The 16831-nt window shown below is 38.5% G+C and overlaps 1 protein-coding gene and 1 long non-coding RNA gene across 6 annotated transcripts; one reads left to right on the forward strand and one right to left on the reverse strand.

Moving 5' to 3' along the window:
• Positions 1-330: 330 nt before the first annotated feature.
• Positions 331-14801, forward strand: LOC103722800 (pre-rRNA-processing protein ESF2). Of its 5 annotated transcripts, none has more exons than XM_008813491.4 (9): positions 331-1190; positions 1310-1436; positions 5106-5380; positions 7425-7488; positions 8655-8741; positions 9550-9639; positions 9732-9862; positions 14152-14286; positions 14376-14801. In XM_008813491.4, the coding sequence occupies exons 3-9, from the start codon at positions 5321-5323 to the stop codon at positions 14397-14399; spliced, it is 591 nt and encodes a 196-aa protein (XP_008811713.1). In that variant the 5' UTR covers positions 331-1190; positions 1310-1436; positions 5106-5320; the 3' UTR covers positions 14400-14801. The 5 variants fall into 5 exon arrangements, with proteins under 5 accessions (XP_008811713.1, XP_008811710.2, XP_008811708.2 ...); XM_008813488.4 differs by having other exon boundaries at positions 332-1190; positions 8674-8741; XM_008813489.4 differs by lacking the exons at positions 331-1190; positions 1310-1436 and adding exons at positions 1572-1780; positions 2630-2674.
• LOC103722801 lies at positions 457-2622 on the reverse strand. The gene is made up of 2 exons (XR_005511018.1): positions 2021-2622; positions 457-1479 (listed from the first exon to the last, which is right to left on the reverse strand). It is a non-coding gene; the product is annotated as an uncharacterized LOC103722801 (long non-coding RNA).
• Positions 14802-16831: the final 2030 nt, after the last annotated feature.

Below are 16831 nucleotides of genomic sequence, written 5' to 3' on the forward strand. Positions count from 1 at the left end.
TACTTCAGTTCCCCACTTCTAAAGGCGATGTCAATGTCTTTGATATTAAGGCGATGGTCATGCCTCTTGAGTGAAGAAAGGCTTTGCGTGGAAGACGACCCCAGACACACCTTCCACCAGGACACCTTAACTCTAGGAGCAGCCTTGAGACGCCAAATCCAACTTAAATTTTGGCGATTTCTGCATCGACATCTTTGATCTTCAGCTTATTGCCTCCTGATTTTTGAGCCATGAAACAATCTTCACCTTGATATTTGGGGATATTAAGGGCCATTACACGAGCAACATAGTCTTCTGAAAAATTTTAAAAACATCCCTAAATTTAAAACTCTACAAAAGCTTTCGTCAAAAATATTTATGTGATTAATCATCAAAAGTTATCACTGCTTGCTTTGACAATCAAACCTCATGTTAAATGGGCCATTAACAATGTCCGTACGCTGCTCAGTTGTAATATTGCTGTATAATATGTTTACGATATAATTAATTGATAAGTTCATACATGTTTCCGACCCAAATTGACTTGAAAGGTCCAATAACTTAAAATAAATCCTGAACTCGATCTAATCAAATCCAAATGGTAATCAATTCAGTCTAGATTCGATTTTTATTCATTGGATTTCAAATGCACCAATCCTCGATCCAACCCGAACTGCATGCGGCCCTATATCTTACTCTTCCTATTTTCATCATCCCAGTTAATGTGGCCACCAATTGCAGGAAACAAACCACAACACCAAATCATCTGAAGGACTCTTTCTCCACTCTGTTCTTCTTCTTCTCCGGCAAGTCCTCACCACATCTACAACCATTCGATTCGTCGTCACTCTTCCATCTGCGTCATTCCCTTGCGTTGCATCCATCCTGCCCAAATCTTCCCTTAAATGCTAAATAGAATCCAAAATCCACTCATGAGTGTGCTTCCCACTAATCCAACATTATATCCTCTTTATTAGTAGGTAGACCTCTCAATCTTGGCCCAGCACCATTTTGACGGCCCAATTAAAGTTTATCAGACAACCTGATTTGGATCCAAATTTTAATCTGGGCAAAGTCGGCCCACCCACAGGCTACATTCTAGCCCAACCCAGCTGTTATTTATAACGCGTACGGTCGTTCGTATCCCGTGTTCCTCCTGGTGCTCATCCTCCACCTCCACTCGCCGGCGGAAAACGCCACCAGCTCTCGCGGTACGCCCCCTCCCTTCTCTCTCTGTATGTATTATATATAGCGGGTTGAAACTCCTCGTATCTCGACGCCGCCACTTCCTCATTCCCTTCTGCTATCTCTTCTACCTTCTCCCCATCAGATCCCGCAGCGCCACGCCTCTCAAAAGTTTGTGCCCTGGATCCCCCAACCGGGGTTGGACTCTCCCCCTTTTCGATCTCCCCGGAATTCGAGCCTGTCGAAGAGCTCTGGTCCATCCACTTGTGCTGGTACTTCACGATCCCTAATTTTGATGTGTCCCGTCTGCAGTTCCTGTTGTTTTGATTTGATTTGATGTTAATTAGCATCAAGATGATAGTGATTTTGTTGGTTGATTGGTATTTGTGTGAGTATTGGGCCGCCAGATGGGCCGGACCAAAGTCGGCAGCCCATCTGGAGGCCACAGCCACTTGCTTCCGTCGAGGCGGTTACAAACGCCTAAAAAGCCCGATAGCTCGCTATTTTCAGTAACCTTCCCCACACTGTTTCCCGTCCTACTCCCTCGGAAATAGGGTTTCCTGAACCCACGTCGGTCTCGCCGGAGAAGGTGCTCGCAACCCCTCCCCGGAGCCGGGTAAGCCTCCCGACAACCTCGTTTTCCGTTTTTATTGCCTTCCCCCTCCCGAGCACCCCTCTTCTCCGCGGGAAGAAGAGGGGGATCGGCCGCCGCAAGCCGCCGCCGCCCTCGGCCGGCCCCTTCCGGGAGCTCGAGCCTCTCCCTTGTGTCGCGGGAGAGGAGGGGGAAGAAGACAGGAGAGGGGAGAAGACAGGAGGAAAAGAAAAAGAAAACTAAGAGAGGAAAGAGGGGACTCACCCGTGTGCGGCCGCGAGCGTTGCTGGCGCCGCCGGTCCCGGCCGCGGGCTCTTCTTCTCCCGAGCTCTCTCTCTCCTCCACGGGAAGAAGAGAGGGCCGGCCGCCGTTCTCCCGAGCTCTCTCTTCTCCACGGGAGGGAGAGAGGGCCGGCCCCCTCCTGAGCCCCGGTATGGGGTCGCCCCCTCTTTGGTCACGGAAGAAGAGAGGGGAAGGGGAGAAGAAGAAAGAATGGGAAGAGGAGAGGAAGCTTCGGGAAGAAGAGAAGAAAAAGAAAAAGAAAAAGAAAAGAAAAGAAAAGAAAAAGAAAAGAAAAGAAGAGAAAAGGAAGAAAAAGAAAGGAAATGGGTCGTGAATACCCAATATGGGTCCAATTTGGGCCCACTGCAGCTTTGTTGGGCCCTATTGGGTCGAACCAACTGCGGGCCAATTTTGGCCCAGTTTAGCTACTTTAGGCTTTGTTGGGCCATGCTCTTTTTGTGGGCCCAATTTGGGCCCTATTGGACTGTGTCCATTGCGGGCCGAGTCTGGGCCCTGTTGGGCCGTATTTGATAGTATTTTTAGTTTTGTTTAGCCCTAAAATTAATAAAAAAATTAATTTTATTTAAACAGGTGAATTCGATCTGTCTACCTAAAGTAGGAGTTAAGTGAGAAGAGGTAAGTAAGTTAATACTTCAAAGTGTATTTTTTAAATTATTTTGTAAAATAATTATCAGTTGATTAAATTTTGAGATATGTTTTGTACTTAGTAAAATGGGTCAGGCATGTTAAATATCATTCGAACATTTTGTTATATGCTATGAAATCTGTAAAATTTAATTAGATAAATTACGAAAAAATTATTTTATATACATGTATGTATTCTCAGCATGGCTCTAATCTGGCCTCGCTAATAGGAATTATTCGTTGGCCCTGTTGACTTTTATTTGTGAGAAACTAGTTTTAACACCGTACCGCTGGTAGCTAGAATAGTGGTATTTGGACACCGTACCGTCGGTGGTTAATAATAGTGGTGTTTGGCACTTTGTGCGACCTATGCCACTGGGTTTTGTGGTCGTAGCTTATTTGTGTTGGAATTCTGATATCAGAGTTCTTGTAAAAAAAATAATAAATTTTGAAAAAAAAATATATTATTTGTGATTTATTTTTCAGTCATTGTTTTATGCTTTAATCAAATATCTAGCATGCTTTGACCCCACTCTGGGGTATTATGTTGCTTACTGAGCTAGTGTAGCTCATTATCATATTTTGTTTATTTTTTAGACCTAGAGACTTGATCGCACGGGATTGGGGAGTGCACTAGATTCTGGAGATTTTGTTCAGTTATTGGCTTTTTGGATAGACTAGTTAGAGTCTTTGATTTATGTCAGCACATTTTATTTTGAAATTATTGTAAGAACTATTTGATTAAATTAATGCTTAAATAAGTTTTAAGGATTTGTATTTGCTTCGATATGATTGGCTGCTTTGCATGCTTGTATGGTCCGTTGTGCGGACGTGCGGCGTCTGTCGCGCTCCGAGCTCGGGGCGTGACAATTTGGCTATAGCTAGAATCTATTAACTTGATGTTCCTGCTATTGGTGTTGCAGGAAATTTAGCGAAGTTCCTTTTTTTAGACAGTTTAATGTCGTATATATTATTTCTTTTTGTATTGAGTGCATCACTATAATCTATACAAAGTGAGGAAAAAAAAAGAGACTTGAGAAGTTCACTGAAGTTATGTGTTATTGTGGTGAATGTCGCTGGTCTTAGAAGCTATCAATATTGCCATAGTTGTTGCAGAAGCATATCTGATGTTTTATGTTTCTTTATTTTATTTAACTCTTGATATTTTTTTAATAGTTGGGACTCCTTTCGTTCTTTCTTTCTTTCTTTTCTTTGTTTTTTACCCATTCTCTGTAAGTAGGTATAGTACTATGAAGATCAATGCACTGTATCTTGTCTTTATGCCCGGTTGATATGTGGCAAGTGTTCAATTCCTGATTTTGTAGCCTGATTTAAATCCAGAGGTATGTTATTTGCTTCTGAAAACTTCCGCTCATCTTGATGCTGTATATAGACATGGGATTTTGGTGTTAATGGATTCCTAAAAATTGTGGCCCAAACAGAAACCTGCTTCATATGAGGATCAAAGATCAGAATGGTAAAGTGTTTGACAATAAGGTTTGCTGGTTTCAGTATTTTAACACAAAAAAGCAATGACAGCATAGAACTTTGATTTGGGCCCCTATAAGTATCGTCAACATAGTGTTCGTTCCAGAATTTTCTATAGAAGAAGTTCTTTACCTCTTTAACTAGACTTTGTCAAAGTCCACTTATTCTTAAAAGAGCATTAAAGACCCTGAGGCTGAAGAAGACAAAAAAAATATCTCCCTAAGTCTTATGGAGGAGCTCAATAGTGATATTAAAAAAGGGTAGCCGAGTGCTTAAGTCTCACTCCATTTGCGGTAGTTTGGGGAGGGTCAGACTTGATGGTGATACTCTTAGCCCTAATTCCACATCAACTGATGTGGAATTCAGCCGCAAAATTAAGAGAGTGGAAGGAGCATATGTGTGGTTCTTTATGAAATTACAGATATTATATAGTATCTTTATCTTGAATTTTCCTCATCTTTTTGTGTTTCAAACCATTTATGATTCTCTACTTCAGTTTGAGGGGAGGAGTTTGTGGCATAATTTAACAATTAGGTAGATTCATGATAAGCTGTAGAGACCTGTGAGTTATTTCTTTAACATCATCCATAACTCAGTGTTAATGCCCATAGCTAATTTAGTTTTTGACCTAGGTGTTATTGTTGTATCTTGATTTTTTTTTTTTAATTTAGTAAGGTCAAACATGCTTCACTATGTTTAGGCATTGATGCATATGGTCAAGTATGGTCAAACTTATAAAATCGGCTAATTTGACCACAAAAAGGTTGTGATGATTTTTTTAATGAGCATGGGCATATGGATGGTAATTTGCTTTGTTCCTATGGCATTCATTATAAAGTCACAATCTAATTTTTGATTTCTAGCATCACTATAACTTTGTATAAGTATGGCTGTCATAAATATTTTCAGTTCTAAAGTGTTTATGACCTTGTAGATATAAACCAAGGTTCATGGCTGAGACTGTAAAACAAGGTCAAAGTAAATCTGATCTTCTTGAGAAACAAAATACTTTGGACGATGATGGAATGAGAAGGAAAGCTGAAAATTTAAGAGCTAGAAAGAAAAAACGATCTCGTAAAGACTTAGATGGTGCTGAAAAGCATGGGATTTGTTATTTGAGCCGGGTTCCGCCCCACATGGATCCATCACATGTCCGTCAAATCCTCTCTAAATACGGAGATATACAACGCATATATCTCACTCCAGAAGGTAATTCTCTAATACCACATGGCATTTGCTTCTTTCATTGTACAATTTCCATAATTTACCTATTTAGAGAGTGGTAATTTTTTTCTGATGTAGTTTCATATATTAGAATGCTGTTTTTCCTTGAAAGAAAATATCATTGATATAATTAAAGTTTATAGAAAAAAGATTGGTTTTGCTTGTTATAAAGTTGATAACATGTTAAAATATACGAGAGTTAGTGCATTGGACATGATTATAGTTGCTGGTGGTAAGGGTTGACTTTTGGCATCAAGCAAAATTTGCCGAACTGATACTGGGGCTCAAGCTGGCTAGGATTGGTTTGGTATGATACAAGTTCGTATTGTGCCATGCTAGGACGTAACGAAGTAGGGAGAGGGAGGGGGAGAGGGAGAGGGAGGAAGAGAGAGAAAGAGAGAGAGGAAGGGAGAGAGGAAGGAGGGAGGAAGAGAGAAAGAGAGAGAGAGAGGGAGGGAGAATGGCCACTGGATTGGCCGGGTGTGTGTGTGTGTGAGAGAGAGAATGGCCGACTGGGGAAAAAATACCATGGGAGAGAGGATGAGGTGGCCCTTGGGTGCCATAAGTAAGTGGGAGGCTGGGGGTGGGGGGTGGGGTGGCGGGGGTGTAGGTTAGAGGAGGGGAATGGGAGGAATTTAGGTCTCCTCTTTTACTTTAAAGTTAAAAAAAAAAACAAAATATATATTATACGATGCACTATACGATTATATATTATATAATTTATAAATATATTGAGCTAGGTCAGGCTAACTGCAACTTGACAAGCCTTAGCCCGACCTGATTCCTTGTCAAGCCAAAAAATTTCAGCCCGGACTATCCTGTTGGGTTGAATATCTTTGCCCAATTCTGCCAAAAATTGGGCTAGGTGGATAGGGCTTGCTTTGCTCACGTTTAATTTAGATATTGACTATTGACATAATATGTGCATGACAATATTCTTTTATTTTTTATTTTTAATTTTGTGATTTACATTAACTTCTTGTAGTTGCTGTGGAAAGTAAAAGAACTGAAAAAACAATCATGATTATGTGACTTGATGAAGTGATAACTTGATAGCTTCAATGCATAATCAAGTGGAAGCAATACCATGACTTTTTTGTATACTGGATGAGTGCTTGCTTTATGCAAGATAGATACATCAATCTGTTTATGAAAGATTCGAAACATATATTCAATGATTAAAGAGAAAGTAAATAAGTTGTAAAGATGTGCAATTCTGCTTTGATACTATCAATATTCTAAATATTAAACTGATGACACCCATATCGGTAAGCTTAGTGAACAAGTTTTAGGAAAATTGACTGGTTCATCTGAAACTCTATTTGTTTCTTGAACCTAGACAGAATGGGGTTGGTAAAAAAGCACTGAAAAAGTATATATCCATTCAACAATCATATTGATGTTTAAAGGCCAAAAGCTTAAATGCTGGAGAAAATATTTTATTTATGACAATTTTTGAACCATCAGTTTCAAGACATGGTTTGTTCTATTTTCAGCGATTCCTCATGATTACACATATAGTTTGGAATTGTATGAAAATCACTAGTTGTCGAAATTTTGATCAAATCATGATTATGTTATGACTTGATTAATAAATACTTTTTTCACAAAGCCTGTGAATAGCTCAATGGATTTCTAATGCGTATATTTCTTGTATGCCATTCACTGGTTCTCTATCTTGTATACCCCAATGTCCCATAACTTAATGTGCAGATTTTTACTAAATTATAAAATTTGTGCGTGTTAAGCCAGTCAATTTCATGCTTACTAGCAGATAGATCCTTATGGACATGCTTGCTTGGGAGCTGAGCTGTCACCATACAACTTGTTCAGTACAATGAAAAGGATGTGCTCATCATGAATCTTTGGGATGTCAAATCTTATTAGCATTTTTATTCTTGTAGATGAGGATCTTCACTTGCGAAGTAGCTATTACTTTCAACTTTCTAGCATGGTTCTCAGATGCAGTGATATCTATGTGCTTGTTGACCTAACTTCTCTAAGCATTGGTGGTGTGTTTCCATGGCAGATCCTACAGCTCAAGTGCAACGCAAGCAGGCTGGTGGTTTTCGGGGAAAAGAGTTTTCTGAAGGGTATGCAGCGAGAGTTTTAGTGTTTCTGTTGTGATGTCTTTTTATATGTCTTGTACATACAATTTTGTGAAATTAAGTCTATTTTAATATTGAATTTCTAACATTTCCCATTTTTATCTTTTATTTCATGTTTTTTTCAGATCGATTCATATCGTGAAATGTTTCTAAGTTCTGTTACATTATTTTATCGGAAATTCTTCCTTTGCCACTTGCTTTGTTGGCATCTTGTAATAGAACAACTATCATTTGTTGATAATGTTATTTTCACAACTATTTTATTAGGTCAATACTAGGGTCAGAGGAACCGGTATCGGGCACCATATCCGTTCTCCGGCGGAACAAGTCGATATGGGTCGTGTTGGGCCCGTACCGAGAGAGGGCACCTACCAGAGTTGGAAAAGGAGAAGAGAAAGAGAGCGAGCAGGGGAGGGACGGAGGAGTGGCGGCGGAAGCCAGCAGAGGGTCGCGGGGGGTTGGAGGAGGCTGCGGGGGGCCGGCGGAGGCCGCGGCCTCCTCCGGCCCCCTGCGGCCCTCCGTCAGCGTCCGCCACCGCTCTTTCTTCCTCCCTCCCCCGCTTGCTCTCTCTTTCTCTTCTCCTTCACTGGTCCGGCAACGTGCCATTTTTAAAGCCGGAATCGTACCGGTGAGCCACGGGTATGGCTTGGAACAGGCGGAATCGTTTGGTTCGGGACGGTTCCACATTCCATGGTCAATACAATAACGAATTTTTGTACTATATATCATTAAGCATGGTTCTAGATTTATAAAATGACTAAGTTGAATGTAATTGAAATCATGGTCTCAAATCCTGGTGGGACATCCTGCGAGACACCAGGATGGGATACCGTCCTGAGTGTTGAGGCAGGACTGTCTTGCCATTGTACTACGTGTCCCGATGGGACGTCTTGGGACATTCCCTCTCCCAAGTGTTAGGATGGGGTGGATGATGGCGTGTCCTATTCCTATTCCATGGGCAAACCAGGAAAGCCTCATCTCACGGGATTTAAAACCTTGATTGAAACCATTTTTATTTGGTTTGTTGAAAAAAAATCTGAACAAAATTTTGCATTTCTTTCACTATTTGCTGAATAACATTTTCCTAGGTTTCTGGATTTGTTTTTCTAATTTTTAGGAAGTTGTGCTGATGTATGTGTCTGACCTTGTAGTCATGTGCGACCTCTGTAGGTGGGTTGAGTTTACAAAGAAAAGTGTTGCCAAGAGGGTTGCAAATATGCTAAATGGTGAACAAATAGGTACATATTTCGATGCTAAGAATTCTTGATAGGCATCTTCATTTGATTTTGTTTGAGATATTTATGGTCACATTTTATTTCAATGGGGTTGTAAGTACCCACGTTTTCTTAGTATAAGATAGTGGCTTTCTTCTTATCTTTAGTCTTGGGGATTTTTTATTGCATATTTCTTTTGATATATCCGCATTTATTGTCAATTACCTGATTTTTGCTCTTACGCTATTGAAAGATCAGTTTGTTCTCTTTGTTAGGCAGATTTTGGTATCAAGTTGTCAGGGAAGAGTACTGTTTCAACTTTGTAGATTGAATTAAATTGTTCTCAGGTCTAGAAGTGCAATGTTATATAAATGTCAGTGGTTGAACTCCTAAACTTTGATCATTAACTTGCAGTAGCAAACTAATTGAAGCACATAACTCCATTTTGATGGGATTTTATGCACTGCAGCATTTAGAAAAAAATGCTCGCAATGTAGTTTCCAGATTCTAGAAAGAACCTGTAAGTCATATCAAATTTGTTTTATTATGATAAAGGGGAGGGGGAGAGGGGGCGGATTCTCCAGTGTAAATGAATAAAGTTTCTAAGACTGTTTGAAAATTTAGAAAAGAAATCTTTGTGATTAATTTACTTTGAGAAATGCGTACTGCTACCTCATATTATTTACACTATGATATTCTTGTTGATTATGTAGCAGTTTCTCTGGTTATGCAATTAAAATTTAATCTGTCTTCCTTCTCCAGTAAATTTAGCAGTACTACTTTGTATTTATTTTTGCACAGCTTGATACTTTTGTTCACTGTACATTGTCAGGAGGGAAGAGGAGGTCATCATTCTATTATGACATTTGGAACATCAAGTATCTAAGTAAATTCAAGTGGGATGACTTGATTAGTGAGATAGGTCAGTTAAATGCATGGGTTGCTTAATATTTTGCAAGTTATATGCATTTATGTGCATTATCACTTGCCTGACTTGCTGTACTGCCAATGCAGCTGAGAAGAATCGCGTTCGGGAACAAAAGCTAAGCTTGGAGATATCTGCTGCAAACAGGGAGCGTGACTTCTACATGTCGAAAGTTGAACAGTCTCGTGCTCTGAAACATATGCAGGAGCGTAAAAAGAAGGTTTGGGCACTTAGTTTGATTTAATATTATAGTTTGCAGCTCAACTTTAGTTTGTTTCATAAGTTCATGATCTTTACTTTGATAGCACATTAAAATGTTTTGGGGAACATGGTTTGCCTTGCCAAATTGTACCACTCAATATAAGCGTATCATACCATATCAGTAGAGTACCGAGATTCGGTATGCCCCTTGTACCGAGCAGCAGCAGCAAGGTATGTATTATACCGACACTCACTACAGGGTGTATGAGTTGTGTTTTGATATGGTTCTAGTACGGAGATTGCAAACCTTGCTGGGGGGATTACAAAGATTATGGGAGGAATGGTTGTTCTTTGACTTAGGAGACTAGATAGACAAAAATTCAGTTTGCATTTTTTTTTTCATAAATAACTCCTATGGATAGGTTACAACGATTTGTATATGAATACTGATATATTGGATATGAAACTATGAAATATCTATATGACACTTCTCTTTGGAGATCATTATCGTACTTATATGAATTGGATCATTCACTCTTTTCATTCTCTCTGATAGTATATGTTATTCAAGATGGATAATTAGTTGAACTGACATTAGTATCTTGATACTTGCCAATTATTAGATATGGTTTTTATTCGTATTGGATTTATAATTCAGGGAGTTTCTTATATTGAAATGCAAGTTTAAATGTCAATTTTTAATGAAACTGTTTCCTAGCAAGTTCTTCTTTCTCTTTCTTTTTTCTTTGGGGAGCGGTGGGGTTTGGGTGAGGGGGTTTCTCCTTTCTTCCCTGTATTTGATGTTTCTCCTTTCTTACATTTCTTATATATAAAATTGAAGAAAAGGGTAGATTAAGATGAATAGATTAAGAGCTAAGATAAGATGATTTACAAAAGAAATTGAGATTAAAAATGACAGAAGAGTCATGTCCAAATATAAAAATTGCAACTTCATGATAGAAATATAATTAGAATAACCACAATCAGGGAGATGCATGTGTGCCACAATTCAGTTGGATAACTAAAACATAGAGAGCTTTGGAAGGAATATAGCAACACAAGGCATTAGGACACAAGAAAATTTTATTAGGTATTTAAAGTCTTGGGACCATGGAAAGCCGAACAGCCTTGAATTGTCCAGTTGGGGGTGTATCGAACTATATAGCGCCTGATCTGGGATTGTACGTGGCTTAGGCTTAGGACCAAGGCCCAAACCAGGTAATTTAGACTCATACTAAGTGGTACAGCCCTGAACTGAGCTGAAACGCCCGTTTCGGCCCCTTCTCCCACTTAAATGATTGAGAGGGAGGTAGAGAAAGCCTCCCCTGCCTTCTCTTCCTCACCGTTCCTATTTCTTTATTTCACCCGAAAAAATCGAAGAAGGGAGGGGGGATTTTGCAGATTTCAACTTAGATCCAATGCCAAAATAGGTAAAAGGCCTTCTCTCCTTCCCTCTCCTCTCTCTCTCTCCCCTTTTTCATGCCAAAAATTGGAAAAGATAGAGAGAACGAGGGGAGATCATGCCAAAATTTTTAGCATGAGAATTTTGGCGTGATTTCATGATATACTATCTACAGATGATCTATGCAATGCAGCCAAAACCATAATTTCTTGCTAAGTCTATGAATTTGTAGATTAAAAAATATATTTTTGGATTATATATTGATTTCTTTTAATAAGGAGATGTATATGCTAAAATAACTAGGGAGACTATGATCCAAGGATCATAAGAAATAGTATTTTCATGGACAATAGATGAATGCAATAAAAACATCCTAGATTTTCAACCTTGAGGCAAAACGTTTTCTGTCATATGAGAAGGGCTAGCATTTAACTTAGCAACGTTGGATATAAGGAGTTATCCTCCAATTAGTGAATTGGAAGTTTCATACTACAAATTAGAATTTCACTAAAGGTTAGGCAAGTAGCTAGCAACTAAATATTGCTGCATGTTATCACAAATAACTGAGTCGCATTCCCTCTTCGAGGAAAAGAGAGGAAGACTAACATGTCCACCTAGTGGAATTACCCAGGTCTAAGTACTTAGAGGAACACTTCCAAAATTTTGAACCTCGAGCTACCTCCATTTGGAGCGGGGTTGTGACGATTGTGGCTATTGCTCAGTTCACTAAATTACCTCTTCTCTGAGTGTCCTAAAGAAGTTCCTATCATATCGTGGACAAAAACTCCCTCTTTGAATTCTTTTGATTAACAAACAAAATTTTTCTTTTCTTTTAGAACCATAACAGAGTAGGAAATGAGAAGGAAAAAGCACAGGGTAGCACTCAATCATCAAGAAAGAAAATGATATCAAAATATGATGCCCTAACTTTGAGCAAGATAACAATAATAGAGGTGAAATAGAGTTGAGCTGAATTGGAATAAAGAGAAACACAAACCAAAAAAAAGAAACAGAATCTCAAAATTAGGGAGAGAACAAAGAAAAGTAGACTAGCCTTATGTAGAATTGCAACCTTGTCTCTTTCCCAGACTTTAATCCTCTGCCTTCTTTCCTTGAAAATCTCTTGTTAAAAAGGACCTAGGCAGTGACCATTCAAGTCTGAGAGAATCTTTCTAAACCCCAGCGAAAACATGGCCTAGAACTCGACTTTTTTTTTTTTTTTATGGCATGCACTTCTAGTGGTGCCTCAGGAATCATGTAACAACAAGCATACTTACAAGCTGTTGCTCACAATCAAAAGACACGACCATTCATGATTTCAAACGTCGGTAGCATCAAAAGTGACCGATGCGTTTTGGCAATGGGGATTTGAGGCCACTCCAAAGTTGGGCCAAGCCAGAACAAGAAAGGCAAAATCCCACCTGAAAAAGCACTTGGACCGTGCTTTAGTTTATACATCCGAAAGTTCATTTGGGCCTAAAACCTAGGAAGTCTGAATTTCATAAGGACAGACCAAAAGAAAAGTCCTGGGTATATCTGAATTTGATAATGATACCAAAAGACCTGGTAAAGCTCGTGAGGATACCATTGCATACAAGAGATGGGCCTCTTGAGATTATTAGGGATATGATGTTGTTGTTGGTGCTACAAATGACCTCGTACGTGGAGTAGGGTTCCTAGGCATATTTGGATCCGACTTGTACTTTAAATCCATTAAATCGACTCTCTTTGTTATATTTTGTGTATATTCACTTATAAATAGTTTAATTGTATTTCAATTCCATTTCACGACCAAAAAGCCATCAAAACAATCTCTAAATTACAAATTAAGCAACCATAATCATCAAGTGGAAAGAAAAAGAGATTGGGAAAACAAAAAAGTTGAAAAAAAAAATAAAGAAAAGGCGTACTGGTCAGTACACCACCTTGTATCTTGTGTCGGTATGGTACTGGTTTCTAGTGGCCAATTAGTACGGCACCTGGTACTAGTTCATGATCCTTGCGTGGGACTCTTGCTTTTGTTTGGAAAGTCAGAATAAATTTGATAATTCACACTACTTAATGTGTTGGTTTCATGTGCCACACTGAAGCTATAGGAGAGGGTTATGGAACCTATGTTACTTGTCCCTTCAATTTAGCCTAACATAAATACTTGAAAAATGGAAATTGGGACACTTGCACACAAATTTGCAAGAAGAAATGCTTGGATGTTAGAAGGATCCAAAGCTTAGACATACATATGCACCCAACGCATGAACTTGAGTGCATGTGTTATAGAATGGTGCAATGGAAAAACATAAATACCAAAATACTCATTTGGCACATGCTAGGAAGGTTATCTATAAAGGTTATTTTTCATGATTAAATTATTGAAGGAAAGAGTCAGATAAAGGAATAAAAGTTCACGTTGTTTCTTTTCAAAGATAGCTTATAATTAGCATGAGGAATTTGGAACTTTGGATGTATAGAAATTATTTTGAGAGTTTACTTTGAGGAGAAAATATTATTTGCATGTGACCTCAAACAAAAAGGTCTAAGAAAATATGAGGTTCTAATTGCTTTGTGGGGCCATTTTTGAATCATGCAAGCCATTTTAACAATTTAATCTTCTTTCCCGATCAAATTCTGTTGCTAGGAGCATGTTATTATTGTTGGGTCTTTTATGTTAAATCAAATGGTGACATGCCTCGTAAATCCAGCCCTTCTTAAGAAATAATAAATAACATCTACATAAGGGAGAGGTGGGTTACAAAGCTACAGTTTCCTTGTATTTTAGCCTTCCAGTATCTAAAGCCATTTAAGAGCGACATATATGCAGCCAAAAATCAATATGTTTATTTTTATGAGAACTGGTTGTCAAATATTTGAGCAAGTTTCTTATCTGTCTGTGCGACACTCTTTCACAGAACCAGAAGGCTGAAGGTTCAGAATCTGGTGATATGCCGGAACCCAAGGTCATTCGCCAATTTCCCCAAAACCGGCCAGTTGCCGATAGTAGTGTTCAAAGTAAACCAAGGCTCTCAAAAGACATTTTGGCAGGGGTATTTTCCTCAACATGTTTATATCTATAAGATATCTTGTTCTTTCTCTAAATTAAGCAACATTATGGCATCAACTCATTGCCCTGCAGGTATTTAGCGGCGGTTCGAAATGATTTTTGTAGCTAGCTATTTTGGAAGAAAATTATCTCTAACAATTTTGAGGAGGAAGCATTGTTGTTGCATGGATAAGCGTTTTGATTGCATCTGAGAGGCTTTCGTTGGAATTCCATAATCTTATCTGCTGCTGTGCACAAATAGTTTTAATTTCTTTTAATTAGTGATTTCTGCTTATGAGCAATCTTCAGAAATTGGAGATTTCAGCAATCCATGGTCATCTCAATGACATTTGTGTCAATAGTGGCAGCATTGAGATGATGAGAAAATGTAATACCCCAAAGATTGGGTAAAATGAACTTTTCGATGTATGGTTTGTGCTATCATTGAAGTGAACTTGTTGAGATAACCAAGCCCATTATCTCTGTGCTTTTTTTCAAATGAAACAGTTTTGAATTAAACGAGCAATGACGGACCAGGAACACAGCCAGACCAATTATCAGATGAAGCATGATATCCAACGTGGTTGGTCTTGTACCACAATAGCTCTTTGCTTCTCTGGGAATTAAATACTTTTTTTAGCTGAGTTAAAGAATTAAATACACTTGGCCAATAATCGTAGGCAATCTTGTTTCTCATTTTTTGTATTGGACGATAAATTATAACTGGTGTATCATTGGAAATTCAGAATGGATAAGTTTTTGGTTTTCTCATGAGGGCACCTTTGAGAAAGAGTGTACGCGAACGGTTCCTGCGAGGTTCGTTCACCATTCTCTTTATTTTACATTATCCGGCTTCATATTTTTTTTCGAGGCAGCAATTCTGGATTCATCTCCAGCTGAAAGTTTACAGCTAATTCTATCTCGTTTAGAACTTTTTCCAAATTTTACCTTATGGCTCTGTGGAGCTACAAATAGCATGACGAGCGTGGGTCCATGTCTAATCCAGTAAGCTGGTTAGTGAAAGTACTACATTACAAGGAGACAATACAGGAGGGTTTGTGTGGATGTATCTATACCTTATATTTAGTTGGGGCTATGAAATGGAAGATAGATGGGGTTGGAAGGATGAATGATTGTTATCCACCATTTGATTCAAAAAATTTTAGGATGGATGAAAAAAAGGAATTGTAGGATACAAGGAAGGATGGATGGAACTTGTAAAGAGTGGATTTTTATATTGGCAAAATTATTTCTCATTATTTTTTAACAAAACTCTCATTAATTCACTTTTTTACATATATATATATATATATATATATATACTATTAAATTTTACTGCTACTCATTAATTTTATTACATAATTTACATAATTATAAGTAAATAGTTAGAATTGTCTTCTATTTTTTTTATCAAAGAGCAGTTTAGTAAAATTGTCGTATAAATATCACCTATCCTCTCTCTCATTTCTTCTATATCAAATAAATGAGGGAATTATTCTCATCCATCCTTCCATGTTTCATCAAACACATGGGAGGATGAACAAAAGATCCACTATCTTATCCCTCATCCTCTTCCATCCTTCTTCTTCCTCATCTATGCTTTCTCGTTTATCCATTCTTTCTGCAATCCTTCCTTCTACCAAATAGAAGGTTAATTTCACATCGGCTATGCATTGTATAGGTCTTGGATATTTATATAGGATCAAAAAATTCAAATAATACCTTTTGGGTAGTTTCTTTTGCCGGAGGTTTTGAGTTATTATAAATGGTATCAGAGTAAATCTGCCCCAAGCCTATGTATACTAGGCGTTATTATAGGATATGTCCAAATTGGATTTGTGGTACTTGTAATTGAATTTGAGTAGATTTAGATTCTTAGCCTGGTGAGGACACTAGAGCTTAAATAGAAAAAGTATATCAGGACTTGTATGGATGTGTATGGTCCTACATCGGCTATTTAGGTACTAATATACATGACTAAGGAACCCACATAATACCTTTCGACTAACCCTTTTTGGAGGAGGTCCTACGTTATTACAAAATAATACCATTGAGTATCCATGACCACTTTCATCTATCGAACATGATCTTGAAGTTTGAACAAACTAATTATTGGCGTACAGGGTTCATTTTCTACTAATTTTCTATGTGCATGTATGACTATGGACTAAGTATAACAAACCATAAGCATATATCAAAAGTCAATACTGGTGGCTAAGTAGCACCCGATATTTGGCAAAATTATAAGCATTTATCTGAGTCCAAGCTCCAAAATCTTTGGCATTAAGCTCAAAATTCGTGGCCGTTGGTCCCGACACCAATTGTGCCTTGGTCTGTGATGCCGTGAGCCGCTCAACTCCTTAAAAAGTGAGGACGGAGGGCCTGAGGTGGTCCAAACCTGAGAGGAGCTTGGCCAACTTTCCACTATTACTTCCCATCCGTGTCCCATACGGCTTCCATAGCCACCCACCCCAACCTGACTCCGGACTGGAGCTTAGGTATGTAATGCTGCGTGGCTCTAGTTGTGCACACTAATAATTTCTTATGGT

Source organism: Phoenix dactylifera, chromosome 3, assembly GCF_009389715.1.
Source record: "Phoenix dactylifera cultivar Barhee BC4 chromosome 3, palm_55x_up_171113_PBpolish2nd_filt_p, whole genome shotgun sequence".
NCBI classification, from domain to species: Eukaryota; Viridiplantae; Streptophyta; class Magnoliopsida; order Arecales; family Arecaceae; genus Phoenix; species Phoenix dactylifera.

Excerpts from the sequence above, each read along its gene's own strand:
- LOC103722800 (XM_008813486.4), top strand. The coding sequence starts at position 5,122 with ATGGCTGAGACTGTAAAACAAGGTCAAAGTAAATCTGATCTTCTTGAG. Across the intron at positions 5,381-7,424 it reads CATATATCTCACTCCAGAAG|ATCCTACAGCTCAAGTGCAA; the intron begins GTAATTCTCTAA and ends TTTCCATGGCAG. Across the intron at positions 7,489-8,673 it reads GGAAAAGAGTTTTCTGAAGG|GTGGGTTGAGTTTACAAAGA; the intron begins GTATGCAGCGAG and ends CGACCTCTGTAG.